Raw genomic sequence first — 25,967 nt, 5'->3', positions numbered from 1 at the left:
CTTCTACTGGTGTAAATATCTTTACACCTTTGTTTTGGGATGCACTCTGTGTCATTTTAGAACAAAATTTTATGTCACTTTCAGAATCTGACTTGACATGGGTTAATTTTAACGTAATGATTTATTTGTACCTACTGACCGTTTTTCAAAATCAACGTCGTGGCATTCCACATGCATGCTTATGCGCATCCCTCGCTTTCCAAAAAATAGTTTAAGATCAAGTGAGCGTACACTCTTAACAAAAGGCTCCATGAATACAGCACATTTACAATATCTGACAACACTTAAGCCAGGTCTATGCTGGAAGGTTGGCTTAAGGTATGCAAATCCAGCTACATAGAATACATAGCTGGAGGTGCCTTACCTTCAGCCAAGCTTGGCGCTATCCTCACTGCGGGAGGCCAATGGGAGCAAATGGTCACGTTGGCTTCCCTTTCTCCTTGCTACTGCGAGGAGTACAGATGCCAGCCAGAGTTGCCTTTGGTGTTCGATTTAGCAGGCGTATGCTAGACCTGCTTAATCAAACTCCAGAACATCAGTCTCTGGCGTGGCGAGTGAGAATGTGCCCTTAGGTTCTACATGCCTGTATCTGAACAACAACATACCTTATTTAAATGGTCATGCTGTGTACTTGTAGTAGCTTAGTAACTGATTCAACAAGATAAGTTGTCTGAAAGACTTGAAGATGCAATCCTAGATTAAATGTATACATTCACTTCTTAGGCTACATCTACACTGTGTGTTTTTTGCGGAAGAGGAAATGCAAATGGAGCACTTGTTTGCATATCTCACACTCTGATTTGCATATCTTCCGATCCTTTTTGTGGAAGAGGTTTTTGCAATAAAAAGCCATGTAAGTCGGGGCCATTTGTCAGAAAAACCCTTTTGCGCCAGATCTCTTATTCCTCAAAAAATGAGGTTTACAGGCTCTTGCTCAAAAGAGCTTTTTTCCAACAAATGGTCCCGTCTACACAGGGCTTTTTATCGCAAAAAACTCTTCCGCAAAAAGGATCAGAAGAAGATATGCAAATGAGAGTGTAAGATAAGCAAATGAGTGCTACATTTGTATTTCCTCTTCCACAAAAAACACACAGTGTAGACATAGCCTTAGATTGATAGAGGTTTGGATTGACAGGAAAACATCAGGGATATGAGGAATATTATGCAATATGCTAGCAAGCCACGTTGCAGTAATATCAAAACGCTGCTCCTCCGCCTGTGGAAATCCTGCAGTCTTGGAGAAAAGTGAAGAGCTGGCTTACATCATTTACCTATGTGCATTTCTCTACATTTAGTTTTTAAACATTATTGTTTTCACTCTTCTGATCTTCTGTCTACAGAAGTTTCACTGACTTTAGTGAGTGTTCTGAGAGTGGAAAAGCTATACTATAGGACCCTCAGATCAAGGGTTCAATTTATGATGCTCGAGCTGGTAGCCAGAATTCTAGTGCCACTTCTATTAGGTCTCCTCTTTCAATGTCTGCTGTTATTTTTGCTTATAAAGGGCCAAAGATCATCATATGCAGTGCTTCTAGAGTAAAACTATTCCTGTAAAATTGATGTATCAGTGGAGACGGTTGGAGACATCCAATTATGTATCAGTGGAGACGGTTGGGAAGGAAATGCAGCTACCTCAGTTCTCAGACCCATGTGCCAATTTGAACTTCATGGCTGAAGGTTTAATCCCCAAGTATCCTATCACCAATTCAGTTTGTGATATTCTGGCTGACATGCTCTCTTTCCTTATTTATTGATGTCTTTGGTCATCAGCAATGAGAGGAAAATACGCTATTTGTCAAAACAATGGTGGCTTACCCTCTGTTACCGTTGATGCTTTTGTCACGATGATTAGAAAATATATTAAATCCTTTAAAAAGCTAAGACTATGAACATGCCATTGTTAGGGGAAAAAAAGATTTGTAAAGTACAGTATCTTTCTTAAATGTGGGATATAAATTGCTGCATCATAAAAAGATATTTTTGAGTCTCGTTTGTGCAATACCCGATCATTTTAGCCAATCTGCTTTTCATTTCTTCCCATGAAAGAAACCCTACTCCTGATTCTTCTTTTTTTGTACCTACAAGCGAACACATATACCCACCAAATTTTGAATAATAAATACTTCCAGCTGACACCAGTTTGTTAGAATTTGCCCAAATTTTTTATTTTTTAACAAAAGATATTTGTCTTTAAATAATACATATATTCACTATGTCCTTTAAGTTTACCAAATATTTGTGATGGCTAATAACCATTTGATGATCTTATCCAGTGAGTGAAACTCAGTATGCAGCTGAGTCTTGAGACCCTTCTCCTCTGCCATCCACATAGCTATACTCCAACTTACAGCCTTGTAACTCAGTAACCACATATCTTCCCACATTTCACCTTTGGGAGGCATTGTATATACAGCTACAAGTAAAGAGCTGCAAACCAGAAGGGACAAGATAGCATAATGGGGATGTCAATTCGTGGTCAGATATCTGAAGAAATATTTGTCTTACTTGTACTGTACTTGGCAACAGATCCAGCAATATAAACTGTACTGAATAGTTTTGGTCTTTAGCTGACAGAATATATATCACTATACACTGAAATTATGAACCAAAAAAAGTCCAGGATTTCTTTGCCTCAGTTTAAAAAAAACAAAGCTTAAAGGATAATGTAGTGAAAATGTCCCAATTTAAAATTAACTACTGCTATATTCATAAATTACTCATTTGTTTTTCTGACATAGTCTCTTTCTACCACTCTAAGGGATGTCTAGACTGCACTCTAAAATTGAAATAAGATGCGCAATTTGCGCTACACAAATTGCGTATCTTTTTTCCATTTTGTTTCAAAATAAGCTTTTTTAAAATTTGGCGCATCCACATGGGACAGGAAAATAGCCTTGCTGTCTAGACATACCCTAAGAATCAAATGTTAAAATCTTGTTTATTCATGATTCAGCAACATAGTAATAGCAATGTGTGTTTGTTATTTAGAAAAATATACAATATACTTTTTTGGCAGAGGAATGTGCAAGGACTGCAGTAAGAAATTTCTTTTTGTGTCAGATTTACTATGTGGCCTGGGGCAAATTATGCCCATTTCCCCATCTGTAAAATGAGGATCATATTACTTACTTTCTTCCCTCAGGGGGATGTAGTGAGGATGGATTAATGTTTGTATAGTGCTCTAAAGATGGCAATCTCTTCTGAATACTAGATGATATTGTTTTCTTGTACTTGCATAACTATAGTAGTAGCTATTTCAGGTTAATGTGGTCCTGTGCACAGCCTTTGTGTTATGTCTTGAAGCCTGAATTTTCCCCATAATTTTGCAGTTATTGAATCAAGCATGGCTATGGAAGCAACCAGACAAAATATAAACAAGAGATGTTGCCAGTCAACTGATTACTGCGGCTGTTATCAGAAATACTGGGAGACGATCTTCAAGCTTGCTACAGATACTAAGCACATCCTGATGTGCCATCCATGGAACAAAGAAAAAAACCACTTTGTGGGGGTTGGGGAAGTAACACAGAATGAAATTCTGTTATTTTAAATATCAGGTGGAGATTGGAATTCATGGGAAGAGACCTTCCACTAAAATATGTTGTTTCAGTATCTCCGTAAATGTGCTGGTATTTCTTACTAAAATCTTCCTGATATTTCCCAGCAAGGGAAATCAGGGGGCAAGACAAAGGTTAAGAACATATGAGAAGTATGAACTCCCACCCTTCAGAACAAGTATGAAATTCCTCTTTCTATTGTTGTGTAGACCAAAGGTGAACATCAATCCCTACAGCCGAAGCTATCTTATTAGACTGTCAAGGTGACAGCTTCTGGTTTATTGTTACTTCTTCAGGTACATGATATTTAAGACACTTAAACCCTGTTAGTTATTTCTTCTTTGATTGGAGTGATTAGACTATCTCTCATGCTACAGTGCTGTTTCTCTTTAAATATATTTGTTAGAATTTAACCTGGCATTACCATGAAAAAGCTGTATATCTCATGATTTACATTTTGATTTTTGTTGTGTTTTAATGTAGAGCAGATTGGACAGGAAATGTTGGAAAACCTGAGCCAAGATAGAGAGAAGATCCAGCGTGCTCGGGAAAGGGTGAGTTTGATGATAAAGAATTGTTGGCATAGTTTTTTGTGTGCTGTGGCTAAATTCACTGTGCTAGCAGAAATACTCCAGCAAAATGATTAAAACCTTAAATAAGTCAACTATTATATCATGATATGTAATTACTACCCATTCCTACTTACTAAAAAGTAAAAGTCCAATATGTGCCTGATCCTACGAATTCCAACTAGCACAAATAGTCCCATTGAAGAAGTCAAATGCATCTGCATTGGCCAGGAAAAATTCTCCCTAATCCTGCAATTTGACCTGATAAATGCCTGCCTTGGAATTTTTTTCAAGGCCACATTTTTTTTTTCCTGTTCCTGCCTGGAACAAGGTCAAGAAAGAATAAAGTTTTCCCAGGAAGCTAACTGGTACGGTTCCAGTCATAAGCCATCCACAGACCTGTGGTCACAAATGGAAGACCTCAAATTTCTAGTACTCGGTCTCATTATATGCCTCTTTGTTAATGATTTCAGGTCTCTGTTAGATCCATATGAGAGCATATGTCTGTAGCATGATGTCCACTCATAGATGGTGATCTTAGCTCGCATCTCTGTATATCCCGTTTTCTAAACTGTCGCTAAAAGACCAGCGATGAAGGCCATTGTACCTCAGTGGCCAATACCTTTGCAGAGGCATCATGTTACTGAGCAGAAAGATAAGACTTTTTCTATAGGACTGTGGTATGACCGCACTGAAGTGGAATATAACATTTGGTTCTTAGACCCATATTATTGAGAAGATGTTGACTAATTGGTTGGATTCAGTTCTGAGTAAAGTTTAAGTGAGTTAAATGTCTGGCTAGAAGTACATTGCTTGACTAAACATTATAGATATTATAATAGTTTCCCTCTGTTTGAAAAATGGAAATGCCATAGAACCAAAGAGTGCATTAACCTAAGATCAATGTGGGGAATAACTAGAAATACCAGGAAATAATTAAAGATTTAGTTTGCATCTCATAAAACATCTTCCACAAAAAGTGAGATTTACTAGCCTGCCAAGGAAATGATAAGAATAATGAGTTTGGAGGATTCATCCAAATGTATCAGTAAAATGGACACGGTGACTTATTACTTCCCACCATACCATTCACCTCCATCAGTTCCACCACCTTGTTTATTTCCTTCTCCCTACCTTTTTCCCATTATTTAAAATAAGCAATTTTTTAAAACTTGTGCACTTCATTGATTTTCATTTTCTGATCTCAAAGCACCTTCCAAAGGGAAGTATCATGATACCTGTGTTGCAGAAGGTCATGCAGGCCTGTCAAACAAGACCATCCCTCCCAATTCCCAGAAAAAGTGAACAAAGCTTTTTTCCACCAGTGTATCCCAAGAATGCAACTGATTATTCAATATATGAGAAATGGAGGAAGAGCTGTCTTGGAAATACTTTGTTTTAGAATAAGTGTATTTATGATTTGAAATGTATATGTTGGGTTTTCTGCCAATGCAGAGTAGAAGAGGTTGTGTTTTTACTACTCCTTTAGGATGTAGATAGATGACTTTCAAGTTTGCCTGTTTAGTCTAACTTTTCTTCTGCTAGCTTATATTTTAAGATTATCCAGTCCTGACTGCCCTCATTTTGCTAGAGAAGTTTAACCTAGGTAGTGGTAATTTCATCACTACCTTAAACAGTGATTTCCCCTTCAAGTTTGCCAAACTCCTCCAGCAAAAAGAGGGCAGATAGGACCTGATATGTAAAAGTAAAAAAGCAAGAAACCTTTTTTATAACAAAAGGAGAAAGCCATGTAACTCTCTTCCTTCATCCCCCTATGTTTGAGCCCATCATTACCCATCATAAAAGAGCAATTTTAATGTGCACACTTTTGCTTACAGTTCCCCTTTGCCATGGATAAAAACTTGATTTTGTAATAAGCTTTTTAAATATTGTAGCTAGTACATTTTTCAGTTGGATGTATCATACTGGATTCATCTGGTTTTCCAGAAGCTGTATCGGCCAGCCTTTACCTTATACATCATAAAGCATCCATGACATGGCTTTCCCAGGAGAAAGCACGCACCCTATCACATCATTCTTCTTAGTTACAAAGCACCAGGAGAAAGTCCAACCTTTTTGGAGTGGGAGTGTCAATTATTCCTACCCTTCTACTTTGTTCTTCTTTTAAGTAGTACTTAATTAAATAATATAACCACAAAATAATTGTTCACAATATTGTAAAGGAAATTCATAACTAAATATCCTATCTGGCAGTTGTTTACTACTTACTGAGGTGAATGCAACTACTTGCACTTGTGAGCAGTAAATATTTGCAAGGTCAGAAAATAGAAGCTGTTCTTAAAGCACGTTATGTACTAGGTATTCAACAGGTACTTTTGAGTGTAACTTCGGATAGTGAAGACCCTTTGTTATCTGGAGATTCCCGCTTACAGTTGCCCCTTTTCCTTTTTATGAATTTGTAACACGAAGTGGCTACGTTTACATTGGCAAGATTTTGCGCAAATACTTTTAATGCAAGAGTTTTTGCGTTAAAGTATTTGCGCAAGAGAGCATCTACACTGGCATGTGCCTTTGCGCAAGAGATGTGCTTTTGCACAAAAGCATCCGTGCCAGTGTAGACGCTCTCGCGCAAGAAAGCTCCCATGGCCATTTTAGCCATCGGGCTTTCTTGCAGAAGAAATTAACATTGCCTGTCTACACTGGCCTCTTGCGCAAGAACAGTTGCGCAAGAGGGCTTATCCCTGAGTGGGAATGTCAGAGTATTTGTGCAAGAAGCACTGATTTTATACATTAGAACTTCAGTGTTCTTGTGCAAACACTCGCGGCCAGTGTAGTCAGGTGGCAAGATTTTGCGCAAAAGCAATTGCTTTTGCTCAAAATCTTGCCAGTGTAGACACAGCCAGTGTGTTTTTGTCTCCGAGACCAAAGTCTCTAATGCAATAAGACATTGCTTGTCCTACCTGCTGAATCATCAGGCAGCCTATTAAATCTGTGGTATCCCTCCAGATCTGAAGCAGTAACCACGATAGCAAACTAGTCACACTCAACTGACCAAATAGCCATGTGTGTTGGACACCATGGTATTAAATTATTTCCTTCTGTAAGGATGTTAAATCGTTAGCCAGTAAGCATTAGTCTTTCCAGTTAACCCACACGAACCGTTCAAGCCCCTGGATCAGCTGGAGCGGCCTCCTCTCCACACCCAAACTGGCTGGCACAGCACCTGTTACTGGCCAGCCAAGCAGCCCTGGCTCTGCACCTGCTGGCTAGAGCAACCTCAGGCTTAGATCAGCCCCAGAAGCCTTAGCCTCTTTCCCTTTAGTTAATTAAATAATTAAAGGATAAAAATTTAAATGGTTAACTATTAAAGTGATATTTATATCCCTGGTCTCTAGGCAAATTCCCTCCTTTGTAGTTGACTCTCACTCAGCCATATAAGCCATGGAAGTGTTCCACACAGCCTTTGGGAAGTACAAGCTTCCCAAAGGGACAGAGGGTATAAATGTTCCCCATCAACAAATGTTCCCTCAGTTCTTAGTTTTACACCCATGTAAGCAAGTTATGGAACAGTTTTATCTCGTCAGTTGTGGGAGGAAAGGGAATTTTCTAGTTTTGCTTTCAACTTCAGAGTTCAATGGCACTGTGTGGCTACATGTTGTAATCTTCTTCTCATTTCCCTTCATAGAAACTGCATTTCCAAGAAGGGGTTGCTAGATTTGTTAGATTTTACTTTTGAGCTTTATTCCTAACTTTGCTGTTAGTGCACAAAAGATAGATTTGGGGACAGGGACCTTCCCATCCCATGTCCTATACTGAAATTGAAGAGACGTGCTTTATAGAATGCTGAACGAGCCACGATCAACAGCAAATGTGTTGTCTTGTCTGTCTGTGAAGAAGGCAGGAGAGTTGTGCAAATAGCTGAGTTTTTGATTCACTGTCTGTTCCAAAAATTGAAGAAAAGACACTCATTTAATGAAACCTCAATTTTTCAGCATTTTCAATTAATAGAAAATTCCAAAAATAAAAACACTTTTGGTCATACAGTACTTGGATGTTTTGTTCAACCCAAAAATAAAGGTTTGTTTTGATTTTAGGTATATTTAACCACTTCTTAATAAAAACCAAGGGAAGCCTGGGAGCTAAGTGCTAGATTTCCCTAGACACAGGTCACAAAACTGACAAGGACGAAGCCTTAGTGGTGGCTCCCTGCTTCTTATGTCCAGTAGACCAGGGGTTGGGGCACTTGGCTGCAATGTGGAAGAAATAGATTTGACGCTGCTCTCTAGAGCAAGACTGCAGCCCCAGTGCCTGAAGCACCAGGCTGTTGGCTATTCTAGGGTAGGCCTCTCCAGGGCTTTTCTATACCGTGAGCTTAGGTCTATGAATTCGGTGTTAGGTCAGATTTGTAAAGTTTGTGTCTATAATGCCCATTCCCTCCTGTTGACCTAAAGGGCTTTTAAATCAACCCCTGTACTCCACCCGAACAAGTGGAATACAAGACTGTAAGATGGATAGAAACCTGGCTAGACTGTCGGGCCCAATGGATAGTGATAAACAGCTCAATGTCAGGTTGGTGGTCTGTTTCTAGTGGAGTGCACCAAGGATCTGTTCTTGGACCGGTTTTGTTCAACATATTTATTAATGGCCTGGATTAGGGGATGGATTGCACCCTCTGCAAGTTTGCAGATGACACTAAGCTAGAGGGAGAGGTAGATATGCTGGAGGGCAGGGATAGGGTCCAGAGTGACCTGGACAGATTAGAGGATTGGGCTAAAAGAAATCTGATGAGGTTCAACAAGGACAAGTGTCGAGTCCTTCACTTGGGACTGAAGAATCCCAAGCATTGTTACAGGCTGGGGACCAAATGGCTAAGTAGCAATTCTGCAGAAAGGGACCTGGGGATTACAGTGGATGAGAAGCTGAATATGAGTCAACAGTGTTCCCTTGTAGCCAGGAAGGCTAATGGCATATTGGGGTGCATAAGGAGGAGCATTGCTAGCAGATCCAGAGAAGTGATTATTCCCCTTTATTCGGCTCTGATGAGGCCACATCTAGAATATTGTGTCCAGTTCTGGCCCCCCCACTATAGAAAGGATGTGGACGCATTGGAGAGGGTCCAGCGGAGGGTGACCAAAATGGTTAGGGGGCTGGAGCGTATGACCTATGAGAAGAGACTGAAGGATTTGGGTTTGTTTAGTCTGCAGAAAAGTGAGTGGGGATTTGATAGCAGCCTTCAACTTCCTGAAGGGAGGTTCCAAAGAGGATGGAGAAAGGCAGTTCACAGTAGTGACGGATGGCAGAACGAGGAGCAATGGTCTCAAGTTACAATGGGAGTGGTCTAGGTTGGATATTAGGAAAAACTATTTCACTAGGAGGGTGGTAAAGCATTGGAACGGGTTACCTAGGGAGGTGGTGGAATCTCCATCCCTAGAGGTGTTTAAGTCTCGGCTTGACAAAGCCCTGGCTGAGTTGATTTAGTTGGGATTGGTCCTGCCTTGAGCACAGGGCTGGACTTGATGACCTTCTGAGGTCTCTTCCAGCTCTATGATTCTATGACATTTATGCCTCAAATTAAGGGCAATGTAAACACTGTGTATTGTAATGCGGAGTTACTGGCCTCCAGGTGGTGATCCAGAGTGCTCCGTTGTGAAGGCTTTGGTGAGCACTTGGAATGCCAGTGCTCTTCAGCCAGCAGAACAGGAAAAGACCCAGAAACCTCTGAATGTTCATTTCCCATTGAGAGCACACCAGCACAGCTGAGTGTGCACTCCCAGGATCACAAATGCCTCTAGCATGGCGCATTCAGGAGATAGTGGATCTGATTGCTGTGCAGAGACGGGAAGGCTCTATGTAGCCAGAGCTCCAAACCAGCAAAAGAAATGCTGATACCTATGCCAAAATTGCACAGGGTGTGGTGGAGAGAAGATACACCAAGGACACACAGCAATGCCATGTGACAGTAAAAGAACTTAGACAAGCATGCCACAGGATCAGGCTGGTTCTGAGCCACAGACATGGAAGTCTGACAACAGGCACCCCTAATCACCTACAACGTCATCCCATGAAGCATTGGGACCCTAGCCCACAATTCCAATCTGCTTCAGGGACTGTGGGGATAGGTCCCCACAGGGCATCACTGCTTGAGTTGATGCAACCTCTGGCTGTAAGGGTGTGCTCTGTCAACTATCACCACCTAGTGGGGGTATACAAAATTGCATTTGTTAAATCAGGTCCCCAAAATCGAATTAAATAACGTAGACCTAATTTTGTAGTGTAGTGTAGTTTCTCTTGGTTGAGTTGTTTCACTTGATAGACCCAGGGGAGCTGACAGGGGTGATTCCATGCTCCCAAAAGGGGCAGGGGGCTGGGGTAGCCAGTTCTTAGCGCTGCCCGGATCGTGCCCCCACACCCTAACCCTCAGCAGTTCATGGAGCATGGCACTCCATTTAAAGGGCCTGGGGCAGTTACCCACTTTGCCCCCCTCCCTGTAAGCAGGCCTGATTAGGCCAGATAGTGAGAGTGACTTTATAGCCTCCTTTTTCTTGTACTGAAAACTCCTCTTAAATCTAGTATTTGCCTAGAATGCAGTATTTTCTACAGAGCTCTAGAACAAGCATGCTAATTAAGTTCAATTGAATACATAAAATTGCTGGGCTCTGTTAAACAATTTTTTTTCTACCTAAGAGGTGGGAAAAGTGATTATAATACAATTATAATTTAATTTCATATATATCTATATGCTAGTACAGGCAGTCCCCGGGTTACATGGATCCGACTTGCATCGGATCCCTACTTACAAACGGGGTGAGGCAACCCCGCACTAGCTGCTTCCCCCCAGCAGACCAGGGAGACGCGGAGCGGCTTTTCTCAGCAGACACCTCAGCTTGAGAATAAAGGACTGAGGGAAGTGAGGTGTGGGAGAATAAAACTGAGCTCTGGAGAAATGTTTGGCTAGAGTTTCCCCTACAATATGTACCAGTTCCGACTTACATACAAAGTCAACTTAAGAACAAACCTTCAGTCCCTATCTTGTACGTAACCCGGGGACTGCTTGTAGTTTGCAATCCATACATTGTTTTGGGGATCCATTTCAGTGAAAGCTGCTGTTAACTTTAAGATTAGTTCCTGCTTTCATATTTAAAATAGGTAAAACTTGGCTGTAGAAGCACTTGGGAAATTTTATGTATTTTCCATTGTATCAGTAATATTACATTATAATATTGTTTTTCCCTCAGATTGCTTTGTCTGGCGTGACAGTGAAAATAATTGAAATAATATATTCTGTTAAAAAGCAAGAACAGCTAACCCTTTGGGTATCTCTGCATCCCTCGGTACTCTCATTTAACTCCCTAGAACATTCATGGGTTGGCCACACCTACCCGTGCACACACCCATTGCACTACCTCCATCCATGGAAAATATAGATGCCCATCTGTAATGAATTAGTCCTCTGATCTTTATTTGTAGAGCTTTTGTTCTTCATTACATCCACAAGCTCTTTATGTAAGGAAGAAAATCTATACTTAAATTCAGAGTTTTACTAGAAATGAATATGAGCTCAAACTGAGGAAGATTAAACCAGTGTACAATAAAAATCTCTACTATTTGTAGTTAATACATGTGATTTTTTTTAAATATAACCCTTCTCCCTTCAGCTTAGAGAAACAGATGCAAACTTGGGAAAGAGCTCCAGGATCCTAACTGGAATGTTGCGAAGGTAAGGACAAGGTAGGGATATCTCTGTCTCTATCTCGGTTTTCTGGTTTTGTTTTTTTTGTTGTTGTTTTTATTATATCTCAACATTTGGCTAACTTGTATGTTTTTTCCTCACAATCCTGTTCTCTTGAAATTAAATGTTGATGTTGGCACAAATATTCCCTGAGGAAAAAATCACATGAGAGGGATGTTTTTACCATAGGAGTTTTGCACAAACTATGAAAAGAATATAGGTTGGCTGTAAAATAGTTTTCCATGGTATAACACTGACAGAACCCAGTTATAGGCAGGCAGGATTGAACCTGGAACCTCTGAAGTTTCGTGTTTGAACCGCTACTGTCTGAGCTGAAAATGTTGTGGCTCTTAGCCAAGGCTGTAACAGCTGGGCTGGGTGTCACTTAGGGTATGTCTACACTACCCTCCTAGTTCGAACTAGGAGGATAATGTAGGCATACCGCACTTGCAAATGAAGCCCGGGATTTGAATTTCCCGGGCTTCATTTGCATAAGCGGGGAGCCGCCATTTTTAAATCCCCGCTGGTTCGAACCCCGTGTAGCGCGGCTACACGGGGCTCGAACTAGGTAGTTCGGACTAGGTTCCTATTCCGAACTACCGGTACACTACCGGTAGTTAGGAATAGGAACCTAGTCCGAACTACCTAGTTCGAGCCCCGTGTAGCCGCGCTACACGGGATTCGAACCAGCGGGGATTTAAAAATGGCGGCTCCCCGCTTATGCAAATGAAGCCCGGGAAATTCAAATCCCGGGCTTCATTTGCACGTGCGGTATGCCTACATTACCCCGCTAGTTCGAACTAGCGGGGTAGTGTAGACATACCCTAAGGGATGAAGAGAGCACCACAATAAACAAGAATAAGTACAATTGCATTGGTGGTATAGCCCCTTTGCTAAACTATTTGTTCTTTTTGTCCCAATCTAAAAATAGGCTGTTTAATGGAGCTATGATACCCATTATTCCTGGATATACACTTGGATGTAGTGTAATTACACTCCCATGTAGTGTAATTTTTATGGAAATGTATCCCTGGGATTTAAAGTGAAGTGTGAAGAAAAAAATTGCAACACCCTAAAAATTTACTTGAAATTTTAGGAGAGGATGATAGTATTATTCAGTGATTTCCAGCCTCATTTTGTTTAAATCTATGCCTTTACCAATGGTAAATTTTAGCCAGTGGAATCCCTGGACAAAGTTATCAATTCAGCAAAGCAGTACTCTTGTAGCACTATGATGTCTGTATTTCTAGACTCTGGTTGAATCCATAAAGATGAGATGATAGGTGTCTTTTGGGCATGCTGGGAACGATGCTTTTAAAGAATAGGTTATTCACAGAATGTTCTGCAAGAAGTTCATGTAAGTTGACCCTTCCTAAGTTGCTGTACATAATGTGTGTGTAGTGTGTATTTGTTTAAACCCATTTGATTTTTTAAAAAATCCTAAGTTTTCGCTAAATGAGTGATTTAGTTAGTCTTGGAAAATATTGACAAACTGAATTTTATGTTGTTCTTCAGTGCAAGCTTTATCTCTCCATAAGACTCCTTCAGAAAATAGCTTTCTTAGTTCCTTGTATACCCAACTGACAAAGGTTAAGATAACTGCACTTTGTGCCTCTGTTTCACAGACTTCTCACATTTCCAACTCAGAACCATAACATAAAAAATGTTGTGATTAAGAGTAATATGTAAATGACACAAGCTAAATTCAAAATCCACAGAGAAAGGAAGTGGCAATTGAAAGAGATGCTTCAGTGCTTGTAGACAATATAAAAAACCCAAACCCATAGCCTCCCCAGGAAGGGTCCTGCGACATGAGCTGTAACAAATATTCTGCATATGTCTCCATTTTGTCAAATCTCATTAAAGGGTCTTCTTGCTTTATGTCAATTGAGTTGTCCAAATATCATTCATCATTTTTAGTGTAAAAAAATCATGCAGTTATTTAAATAATATCATATTAATGTTAAAGTTCAGCTGTCATTTAATAGTATGGCTTAATCAGACATAGCATTTAGGAAAAATAGTTTTTTCAGGCTTTACTTGGCTTTAAGGTTGGCAGATTCAAATAAGGATTTATGAGTTTCTAAACCAATGTATTTCTTCCATGTTTATGCTTCATGTACCTCAGCCTTGTGGGGGTTTTTTTAAACAGGACCCTGTAGTCTGTTATTTTCAATAAAATAAAGTATCTGCTCATATTGTGTTTGAATACATTTGCAAGTAATTTGGAGAGGCTAGAACAAAAACATATGCTGTAACCTTTGACTTTGTTTTGTGTTTGGGAATCACAGTTTGGAGTCCTAGTTTATAAGTGTTCCATAAACCAAATGAAAAATATGACCTTTGTGAAATATACTCGAGGCTCTGTTTTCTGACAAATGGATTATGTAGTCAAACACTAAAAAAGACATGTTTTTTGTATGTCAGAAGGGCAGCGGATATTCTCTTTCTTTGTTTAAAAAAATGCCTAACTCAATCACCCATCTGGTTAAAAGGTTAAGGTTTAGGCCAAGCAAATAGGGTATATCTGTGCAATTCATACCGATGAGCATAAAGAGTTGTCCATGTGGCAGTAATAGATACGGTAGGAGACTCTCTCAAAATATCATCAGGATACCTCAGGTTGTTATTAAAAAACATGTAGTATCCAAGAGAGATACAATATTTTATGACTATCATGACATAACTGCCTAGTAGAATCCCAGCCTCAGCAGCTTCTAAATGTTGCTTAGCCACTAGAGGAGCAATCACAAGAGACAAAAACAAGAAGTCTACAAAGAACTACATCAGGTGCAGGTATAGGAAAAGAATTACCATAAACTGGCAGTTGGGTCCTAATACTGTATACTCCACTAAGTATCACACAGGCATTTGTTAAATTGCTGAAACCAATAAAGAACAATGACGGAGAGTCCTATTTCACAATTATCACATAGAAAAGTTATTAATTTGAACACTGTAATTGCTACTACTGTGTATGAATCAACTGATATTCTTCAATGATTTCTACACATGCCTTTGTGGTTAGAAATATGATGTGTTGAGTATAATTTCGTATTTCTATAGTTGGGAAAGGCCAACCATCCATGTTTGTTAACATGATCAAATGTGGTAAGGAGTCCCATGTTTAGAGAGGCTTGTGAGCCTGAATACAGATTTATGCTCCAAACTGACAATAAATATGCTTCAGCTGTATAGAACCTTTAATTAAAGGTGAGTAAACATCATCCCTATTTTATAGTTGGGGACCAGAAATAGACACAGGCTAAGTGACTTTCCATAGCTTACACTTTGAATCAAATGGCAGAACAGGGACAGAATTTCTTATCCCAGTTTACTGCTCTAACCACTAAAGGAAATGGCTGCCTCTGTCTCATATAACTCAGAATTCATTACCCCCTGCTAATTTGGCACAAACAGTCGCACGTGGGTATTACTATGAAGAAAGACCTAGGATAAATGTTTTAAAACTCTCTTCACTTAAATTAGAATGTAATCCTTTTTCATTTCCAAATATGCAAGTATTTTCAGTCTTCTGAAAAGAATGTAGAGTGAGACTGAATCTAACATGGCATATTGCATTTGAGACCGTTCACTATTTAGGAAGATGTCAGAACAGATTCGAATTTGTGATGATCAATCAGTGACTAAGGGACTACTGAATTGTACATTTTGGTCACCACTTATCTGTAGTTCTTGGCACCACCCAAAATGTAGTACAATGGTAAATATATATCATTAGATCAGCAAAATTCTAATTACGGTTTCCAATGAAAAGATTCTCGCATAAGATATTCCCCCATCTGACTAATCCATCCTCTGCCTCCACACCTTCCATGATTTTAGCAGATCACAGTTTATTGGACAGATTGTGGAGAAGCTATACCACCATGCAAATGTGAGCTCTTCATTTTCAGAAATACTATTTCCTTGCTTTTCTTTTGTCCATGATCAAGGTTGTTAGCCATGAAACTCATTAACAAAGATTTGGGATATCCTCTTTGGAGGGCCCCCAAGCCATACAGAGTCTAATGGGAAACAATCAAAATCAAACAACAACCAAATACAAATTCCAGATGTGATTATGTCAGTAGCAGGTTCATTCAGCACCAACTCTTCCTCTCAGTTCCCTCATTTTAGGAAAAGTAGAATCCAAAAACTTTTTTCACAGCATTATGAAGAAAAATATCTAATATTCTCCAAAATGAAGCGCCATTCCCCCTTGTAGAACATCATTGTTTCTGACCCCATGACTCTACCTTATAATTCAGAATTTCATCTTTGAGATGTTATATTTGGTATATTGGAAAACTCATGAACATCTCCCCAGATAAAAGGACCTTTTAAAAAATTAATTGTAATAGTAGCTTCAGCTGATGGAAATGAGGCAAGTATGGAGTCTCAGGTGATAATTTATCTGAATTGCCAACACCTGTATGAACTGCCACCACTAATAAAACCAGAGTTAAGAAGTTGTAATGAGGCACACTCTTCCTGCACTGGGCAGGAGAGGGTTAACCTGCACTGAGGGCTGAGAGGGCCACACACCTTCAGCTTTACTGGACTTGCTCCAGCTGCACAGGTATAAAAGGGAGCAGCTCTGCTCAGTTGGGGGTGACAGCCGGAGGGAGAGAACATGCACAGCCTGCTTCAGGCAAATCGTAGTGAGAACCAGGCACAGAGGTATGATGAAGTGTCTAGGTTGGACATTAGTAAAAACTATTTCCCTAGGAGGGTGGTGAAGCTCTGGAATGGGTTACCTAGGGAAGGGGTGTAATCTCCATCCCTAGAGGTGTTTAAGTCCCAGCTTGACAAAGCCCTGGCTGGGATGATTTAGTTGGGATTGATCCTGCTTTGGGCAGGTGGCTGGACTCTGACCTCCTGAGTGTCTTCCAGCTGTATGATTCTATGTTTTGGTTGGAGATTTCTCTGCTGAGCCCACTAATAGGGCTCTGGGTTGGGGTCCATTGCAGAGGAAGGCCCTGAACCTTCCTGCCAGAGGATGTCATCCCCTCCCGTCTTCTACTTCTAACCAGGGAGCTACATCACACTACAAACTGAGGCAAACTTACTGCCTCTCCACATATTGCCCTGTGAACTAGGGCAAACTTATCGTCTCTGACCATTGGGCCACACTGCCCTGCAGACAGGGGTGAGTGTATTGACTTTGGACAGTGGACCACTCGGTTAAGGGTGACCTATAGACATGGGGTGGGAAGAACAAACCAGGCCCAAGGCATAGTCTTTCCCAGCCGCGTCACAGAAGTGTTCTATCCCAGTGGTAAAAGTGGATCAGCTTCTTCTGTAAGATTGTTCCCAGAAACATCTGGCTATAACTCCCCAGATCTCCAATAGCCAAACTTCCATCTCCCCTTGGAACTCCAAAGGTTTTTATTCTTACGTTTATTTTTCAACATTTCAAAATTTCATTATATTTAATAAGTGCCATGAAAGCCCTCTTAAGGGTTTGCATCTCAGTTTGTGAATAAAATATACCATTTAAACAAATTGCTCTTGCTCCTGGCAGTTTTCAAATATTTCAGTTGTCTGAAAGAGGCCTACCCTTTAGAGTTGGATACAGCTTTACGGAAATTGTCTCCCAGGTGTGAAATGTTCACCACCTCTGCAGAATGATTTGGCTGAATGACAAGGGAGGAATGGATCCACCAGGCTTTTTTGCTTTCCTTTTTGGTCTGTGAGACTCAAAAAATTAATGATGGTCTGCCTCACTTTCTCAGAAGTTCTTCATTGTCTGTTGAGTCCACATCCCTGCTCTCACAAATAGCAAGCGACACAATGATTCTCATGCTGATGCAAATAGAAACAGCTGCGCAAGGAGTTCCTTGTTTACTTCACCCTCACTTGTTCCCATCCCAAAAGTCTTTCACAATCAAAATTTCTTTAGAGTAAAAGCCTTTCTTACAGTTAGTGTGAAGCCAGTGTTGTTTGGTTCTACAATATGTCTGCCGGAAGCTTTTACAATCACAGATTCATTGCGATAATTTATTGTAAGATAAGGTCTATTTTTATAACTCTCATTTTCATGCTTTTGGAGAAATTTTCCTTCCAGTGAAAATTTTGCATGCCGTGCACTAGCAATCCTGTTTTTCAAGTTTGAGTAGAATCTGTTTCAAGTGCATAAAAAAGCCCACTTCAAGGTGGCGATGTACTCTGAAAAGTGATTTGAAATGACGCATTCTTGTGCAAATGTCTGCTTCCGGTCGTGTGTCTAGGGTCACATCTGTTTACTACAGTGACTTAAGTGCTTTGCTGAATCAGAGCATAAGCACATGCTTAATTTTACCATATGAGCAGTCCCCTTAACTTGAAGTAAAAATGGGAGCTAGAGTTATAATTCTTGGTCTACACACAGAGCTTACTGCAAAGTGACAACCTCGCCAATAATATTTATATTTAGTGTATGCTGTAAAATACACAGGATGTATAACATGGGCTTGTTAATGTCACTGTGAGAACATTGCTTTTTTCATTTCCTGAATTTCAACATTTAAATTAGTAATTTGAATGTTACACTAATGTAAAGTATATTTTAATATTAAATTACTCCTTAGTGATCATGAAATATGCAGTCTTATCCAAATTAAATGTGGCACAATTAATCATGAGATATTCCTGGAACAATGAACATATTATTGCCCTATGTTAAACAAATCTAAGAACTAATTACTACTGGTCATTCCAGTCATTTTCCCCCATTTTAACAGGCAGTCTCATTTCTTTGTTGAAGAGATAGGCGAAACATCTGGAAATCTTAAATGTAATGTCAGCATAATTCCTATGGGTAAACATACTTCATTATTAGGAATTCCATCCAGAAAACATGTAAACCTTTGAGACTTGTTAAATAAAGGGGTAAAGTTATCCTAAGAATAGAAAAGTGCATTGGTAGTACTAAAAGGAAGAATTTAAAAAACACCGTGAACTGTTCACTGGGTTTCATGTTCTTATTTCAGATAGGAAATGTTCCCTTACATAATTTTCAAGATGCATTTCTTGTAATTAATGAGCAGTTAACAGCCAGTTTTCAGGTCTTGCCATGCTTCCTGCAGACAGTGTTCTACATATATGGAAACGATAAAAAGCTCTTCGAAAATTATATTCTCCTTTCACTAGCACGAAGAAACACTTCCTGTAGGCCCATCTTGGAAATCAGGCTGCTTCTCTTGCACGCTGCAGTGCAACGTTCATGCTCTTTGATAGCATTGGTCACTGAAGATCCAATATGCAGGAAATGCTCAGCACCCTTCAGAATCAGGCCGCATCATGACAATTTCAGCAATGCAAGCAAGTCCCTGTGATCAGTGTATGCTAGTGTCCTTTGTAAACCCCCTGTTTTTGGAGACTAATAATGTAGGGATAAAACTTTAATTGCCATTTGAAATGAGGCAAACAAGATTTCTGAGAAAGATCTCAGGATAAAAAAGCTGTTCATCTCTGCTGCTGACATTTTGTTATGCCATGTCTTAGGCCTCTCATTCCCGTATTTGGGCAGAACCATGCAGATCATGTGTTGGACATTCATTTTATTTTTTCAGTTTATTTTGGAAGACTTTTTCCCTGTGTCCTTGTTGACCCTCTGAGTCCATTTATGGACAATACTCTTAAAAACCTTCACAGGCTGTTCTCCCTTTCCTTTTTTAGGGCACTGGCCTTTATTCCCTCTTCCCCATCCCCCCTTTTATACCTTCTGGAACTACTGTCTCACTTGTTCCTTTCCTGTTCTCCACAGTGCTCCCTCCCACCCACATCTTTGTCCATCTAGAACTGGCATTATCTATACTAAGGGTGTGCAATAATTTTTGGCTGGGGTCCTCTTCAAAATTTTTTGAAGTGGCCCCAGGCTGCCCTGGAAGGGGCAGGGCCTAAAACGGAAGGGGCAGGACCAGGAAGCTTCCGGGCTTCCCCACTCACAGACCATGATTGTTTTGAGGGTGGGGAAGCTCCTTTGCCGCCTCTTCCCACTAAGCACCCATGCCCTTGGCAGGGCAGGAAGAGGCTCTCCCCACCCCCACCCCCCAGAGCAGGAAGTCTCCTCCTGCTCTGCCAGGAGCACACGGCACTTCAAAGTGCTACATGCTCCTGGCAGGGCAGAGGAAACTTGGTGTGTTTCCTCCGTCCCCAGACCCTAATTGACCTCAGGGTGGGGGAGCAGCAGGGCCTCCAGGGGCCAGATCAACCCGCTCCGTGGGCCAAAACTAGAGGCCCTTTTGCCCACCCTGATCTATACTAAAGCAAAGATATGTCGTTGGGTTCTTTGAAAGAGAGCGAGGTTCTAATGGATCCTACTTCTTCCATACTAGCTCATTCTAGATGATGTATATCAAGAATAGTTAAATAGCATGTGAGCCCTGTTTTTGCATGGTGTTTGAGATGTGCTGTCATTAAAAGATTGGAGCATAAAGATGACCGAAAAGTTTATAATATTGTGTTATGGGAAGGAAGCAAAAGGCATTGCATAGTCAGCAGTGACATGCCATAGTCAAAATAAGTGTCGTGTGTCATAACTGGAAGTCACAGAAAAACATAGCTCATGCCAGCAAATTGGTGCAGTGCTTGCTTGTGGTGTACACGATTAGTTTCTGTTTGCTGAGTGCTCTCGGGGTATTGTGAAGCAGTAAAAACATTTTAAATGTTCATCAGATTGTTTTATGCTGTGAGTGACTAGAAAACCATCCACTAAACTGGAGTTTGTTCTTGTATTTGGACACAACTCTTGTGAAGTCAGCAATGTTGTATCAATAAGGCCAGCACTGAATTGAGGAACCTATTGTTTTAACACAACTCACACTGCAAATGTCATGGAACAAAATATACCCACAGTGATATAGGATATCAGACAGTGTATTTAAGAGATTTGTTTATCAAAACTAAGTCCTGTTGAGATGATCACCACTGCATGAAATTTTGCCTTATTAGAGATTACCCTTTAGTCTACAAATTAGTTGAAAGATGAGCAAAATCATACATAGATTAACAGCGTCCCTGTGACTGCATGTAAAGTGTTCCACCGTGAGTTTGAAATAACTGGTGTTTAAGAAATATTTTTTCTGCACTTTTCTGATTCTGAAGGATGTAACCTCCACTTTAGAGCAAGCTATTAATGGGATTTTGAAGTATAGATGCAGAGGAAATTCACAGCTCTCCTAATATGCAACTTTTAGGAGTTCAAATGTTGCCAAACTACTGTTTAGTGTACAGACTGCTGTGATTTTTGCAAACGCAGGGACTGCATAAATATTTAATGTTATGTGTTTGTAAATCTGAGCTTAGGAATTGGCTTAAATTGAGACCATTTCATACTGAATTTCCATTGTGCGATACCTTACTATGAAAAGAATAGTGAAACAGAAAACAGGATATTGACCAAAAATTGAACGGTGAAATTTGTTAGATAATTTAAATCTTTAAAATGTGTTTTGTGTTGTTGCAGCCATGTTGATCCCACTATACTAGAGAGTCAAGGTAGATGAGGTAATATCTTTTATTGCACCAACTTCTGTTGGGGTGAGAGACAAATTTATGTCACCCAACTTGTGTCACTTAAGAATTACAACTAGTTTTCATAGGAAGCCATTTGTCTACATTGCAGATGGTTCTGCTTATTTTGGAAAGGAGTGGAAAGGAGTAGGGATGGCATTTAGTCGGCAGAAGACAACCCAATAGACATAGTTTGTTGAATTCCACCAATTTAAGAAACTGTTTTAGACATTATGGGGGTGATTTCCAAATTTCCTCAGCATTCCTCTTAATCTGTTCCCCATTGAAGTCAATGAAGTTTTATCACTGACTTCAGAAGAAGCCAAGTAAAGCCAGATTTAGACTCTGGTTCTGATCACACAGTGGTTTAGAGGAGCAACTGCACTAGAAACACATTGATGCTGAACTGGCATAAGATCAGAATTTTGCACACCTAGTGTGTAAGTGCTAGTTTTTTATTTTTAATTCATTTCAGTTTTGTTCTGCTGGAAGGAAAGTAAGGGATTAAAAAAAAAGGCCAGAAGAATTCAGATTTAGAGTATTTCACTTGAGTCAGGAGAGAGAAAAAAATGAGGGTTTTTTTTTCTAAAGTCAGGGCATAATCCATCAAACTTTACTCACATAAGCAATTCTTATACAGGTATACTTATGGCTATCGATTGGACTACTCTCAAATAATAATTACTAATTTGAGCAAGGATTTGCAGACTCAAAGGGTGACTCTCTTGAATGAAATCAACAGCCAAGAAAAACAAGATCAGTTGGAAAAAGCTGGTTGCAGATAAGATGGTGCAAAATCCATCTTGCAAAAGGAAGAATTTGCATCCTCGAGCAGCATGTGAAGAATAACAAAGCCCTGAATTGGAAAATGGGTCTTATGATGTGAAATTGTTTAGTCTGCTTAGTGGGAGGAAGGGAGGATTTGATTATTTTTCCTGTGTTTTAGACATTTTCCACCTTAATGTGGAAGATTCAGTTCAGATCAAGAAGGCCTATAAAAGACACGGTAAGATTTAAACAATATGTTTTAGGAACTTAGGAGAACATCTTAACATTTCTCTAATAATATGTTTTCCAGAATATCCGTGTAAATCTAGAGTAAAATTTATTGAAATCAATTGAGTTACTTCAGATTTACACTGTGATAATGAGAACATGATTTATTCAAAGCAGATAAAATCTTGCAATCCATTCGTCTAATACAAACTCAGATTGTAATTACAAATACTCCTTTTCTCCTAGAATTGCGTTCATTAACTCAGCTAGAAAGTAATAATTAACTCGGGTTAAAAAAAAGTCTTCCAATAGATTCTTCTTAATTGTTGTTCTTTCAGACCTGCAAGAAATAGGGAAAGCAATATGAACAATGTATACCTTTGTATCTGGAAACAATAAGGGTTAAACCCTTAGCTGGTATAAATTATCAGTTTGACGTTAGTGGTGCCAACAGATTTACACCAGCTGAGGGTCTGACTTCTTTTTTTTTTTTTTAACGGATTTATAAACATGGTTTTGTGCCTCATTTTACTTGGAATTTTATACAATGATATGTGCTAAAGAGTTATTATGTCTCTACCCAGTTGCTCATAATTGGCATTATTATGTTACAGCTAAGAAGAATAGTAAAGGAGTTTTTCAATGACCTGTGTGTGTTCTGCAAATATTAACGTAATGTGTTATGAATGCTAACATGATTCACCCAGAGGATCTGTGTCTATGTAGTGTTTATCATCTAATAATTTTTGTTGAACATGCACATAAAACAAATTGCATTGTTAGACCAAGAAATGCACTTTAAACATTTGCATTGGATTTTAGATTAAGTGAAATTTATCTGTCACCTGTGCTAGAAGGTGCTTTAAGTCTTCACCTTGCGCTATGTAGAGGATCAACTGGTTATTTAAGAATGGAACAAAGATTCTTTCCTTGACTTGCACTGCTTGGCTTCGATACATTTTGAAGCAAAATGCCTGTTTGCATAGTGCTGTGCATTTTTTTGTGCAAATAGGCAGTACATTTAGAAATTTGCAAGGCACTGTGCACACTTACAGTGAGGTTGAAATAATGACTATAAACAGGGGAGGCTGTTTTTAAAAAGTAGTTCTCAGCCTGCCTTGTCTTGCCTTAGGTTTTGGAATGCACATGGCTCACTTTATCCTTAAGGGCAAACCACTTGGCTGTTTTCAGTCACCACTATATTTTTTAAATGTAGCTTTAAGTGCAAATGATACACATGTGTTGATTATGAAGGTACCATTTTTTTAAGTAAAGCCTTAAGCTAATTATATCCGTGGCAGTGGGGGTTTGTGCCTTGTTTGTGGGCAGCTATTTGTAATACTGTACCCATATAAAGCAATGCCTTGTATTTCCATTTTATCACACTATTACACCATTGTGTTTTAATCCACCATAGGTGAATGGAGAACTTTAGCCATCTGTTTTATTTAATGATATAATCAATAAACAATGTATGCATTTTACGCATTTGGCCATTTAAAGATGACCCATATTTTTGGACTGAACGTTTACATTGTAAGTTGGTGTATTCACATATCAGCTTGTTTCTAGTTTTAAAAGGCCTGCTGTGTTCACAAGATGGTACAAAGCAAGCTCAGTAACAGTTCATACTCGGTGCAGGTGGTCAAGCTAGCTGCCATGCAGCTCAAAAGTCAAACAACTGTGAATCTTCCTCTGAAATGACAGAGAGACAGACAAGGCTGGTCTTATTCCCATAAACAAGAAAGAGTTATAGATACATACATCATGAACTTATGAGAACAAAAAAGGGTTTCATAATCACGCAGCATTAGAAAGCCCCTACAGCAGACTGTTGGAACATAGTCTTGGACATATAACAAACATCTTATTTTGTTGGATAAAATTTAAAGGTGGGAGTTCAGAATTGTGAAATGCTAGAGCACACTGGTACCACTGCAGTGATCACTGATTTAAGACTTTTTGAGACAGGAAGTTGCCCTCATTCACAATTCCTTGAATTGTATTTTCAGCAGTGTGTAAACAAAACAAAGCCCAATGCTTATACCAAATAGGATGGCTGAATGTAATAGAAAGAACGTAAGGGTACATCTGAACAGTGGGAATATTTTGGGATATCCCGAAATAGCTATCCCATGTCTTTTAAATGCGCCCGTTATTTTGAAATATTTTTCAAAATAACGGGCACGCTATTTTGGCATCCCTGTGACCCTGGTTCCATGAGGGTTAAGGAATGTCTTGAAATAGCATTTTATTTCAAAATTTGGCACCGTGTAGATGTGCCAAATTTCAAAATAAGCTATTTCAAAATACAATTGAAATAAGATAGGTAATTTGCGTTACATAAATTGCGTTATCTTATTTCGAGTTTAGGGTGCTGTGTAGACACACCCTAAAGGACTTGAGGTTGTGATTTCCCAAAAATGTTTCCATAGTGATAGCCAGAATAAATAACTGCCAGGTTTACATTAGATGTTTATCAACCAAGTCCTTAAGGAGAATATTTGTCTCTGCCAACACAAACATAAGTACTTTTCAAGAAATGGATCTGAATCCAAATCCATCTTAAACACTAAGAAAATGTATACAATCTTAAATTCTTTTTCTTTTAAGAGAGCAATGTTTTTAGCAATTTAGATAGCTTATGCTTGGGACATCCCTATAACATGAAAATGCTTTGGGGACAGATTTTCCTTTGGCTTTCGTGGAGATGCACATTTACTTACTCTAGCAGAGAGAGCGACGAGGAGTCCTGTGGCACCTTATAGACTAACTGAAGTGTAGGAGCATAAGCTTTCGTGGGCAAAGACCCACTTCGTCAGATGCATGTAGTGGAAATTTCCAGAGGCAGGAATAAATATGCAGGCCAGGATCAGGCTGGAGATGACGAGGTGATCTAGCAGAGAGGATAGTCCATTATAAATATAGTGAGATCCAGATTTTCCTAAACTTTCCCCTTCTATGCTGCACAATTTGTACACAAATATAAGGAGAAAGCAATAATAGCTCCTTTAAAATCAATTAACCCATACCTTTCAAGTGCTCTGTGCAGGTACTGGGTCTTCCCATGTGGATATTCAGGCAAGATCAGGGCCCTAAATTGTCGTGTTATTAACTCTAAAATAACACCTTTCTTGTGTGTGTCTCCTGCCATTTCTGAGGCTGTGAATTTCTATGACCTGTTTCACTGAATACGTGCATAAGGTAACCCAAATATCTGTATGGTTCTCTTTAAGTTTGGGTTGATCCCAACAGGCATTCCAATTGATTCTTTTTTATTTTTTTTATTATTGTTTCAGTTAGCCTCAGTTATTTGTGAGGATTTGTCCTTTGTCTCCAAGGTAACAGTTTGACTGGCTTAAGCAATGAACAGTTAATCAAAAGAAGTGATTCGAGCTGGTGGACCAGGAGCGACATTGTAGGGCCCAAAAGAATCAGGGCCAACCATCAAAATGACTAACACAACCTAGTTGTTTAATAAATATGGCTGTCCGGTAAAGATGGAGCAGAAATGGAACATACTTTGGGGCAAACTGTTATAAGAGGAATCCGCTAACTTGTAGGTGATCTTTTAACTAGGTTTCACTCTATGGACTTACATTAATTAAACTATAGGTAGTTTAAATCTATATGTGTGTATATATAATTTTCATGTGT

The 25,967-nt window shown here is 39.4% G+C and overlaps 1 protein-coding gene across 6 annotated transcripts in view; it reads left to right on the top strand.

The window, feature by feature from the left end:
- VTI1A (vesicle transport through interaction with t-SNAREs 1A) overlaps nt 1–25,967 on the top strand; it is a 368,659-nt gene that overhangs the window by 219,270 nt on the left and 123,422 nt on the right. For 4 of the 6 annotated variants that reach the window (XM_075935464.2, XM_089780209.1, XM_089780210.1 and 1 more), the window contains 2 exons: nt 4,041–4,111; nt 11,743–11,804. In XM_075935464.2, coding sequence (XP_075791579.1) covers nt 4,041–4,111; nt 11,743–11,804 — 133 coding nt within the window. Of the gene's footprint in view, nt 1–4,040; nt 4,112–11,742; nt 11,816–25,967 lie in introns of all 6 variants that reach the window. The other 2 variants (XM_075935466.2, XM_089780211.1) reach the window with 1 other exon arrangement.

Source organism: Pelodiscus sinensis, chromosome 8 (assembly GCF_052426305.1).
Source record: "Pelodiscus sinensis isolate ZL-2025 chromosome 8, ASM5242630v1, whole genome shotgun sequence".
Taxonomy (NCBI): Eukaryota; Metazoa; Chordata; order Testudines; family Trionychidae; genus Pelodiscus; species Pelodiscus sinensis.
Note: the sequence above shows the minus strand (reverse complement) of the source record. Positions and strands in the feature narration are given on the sequence as shown.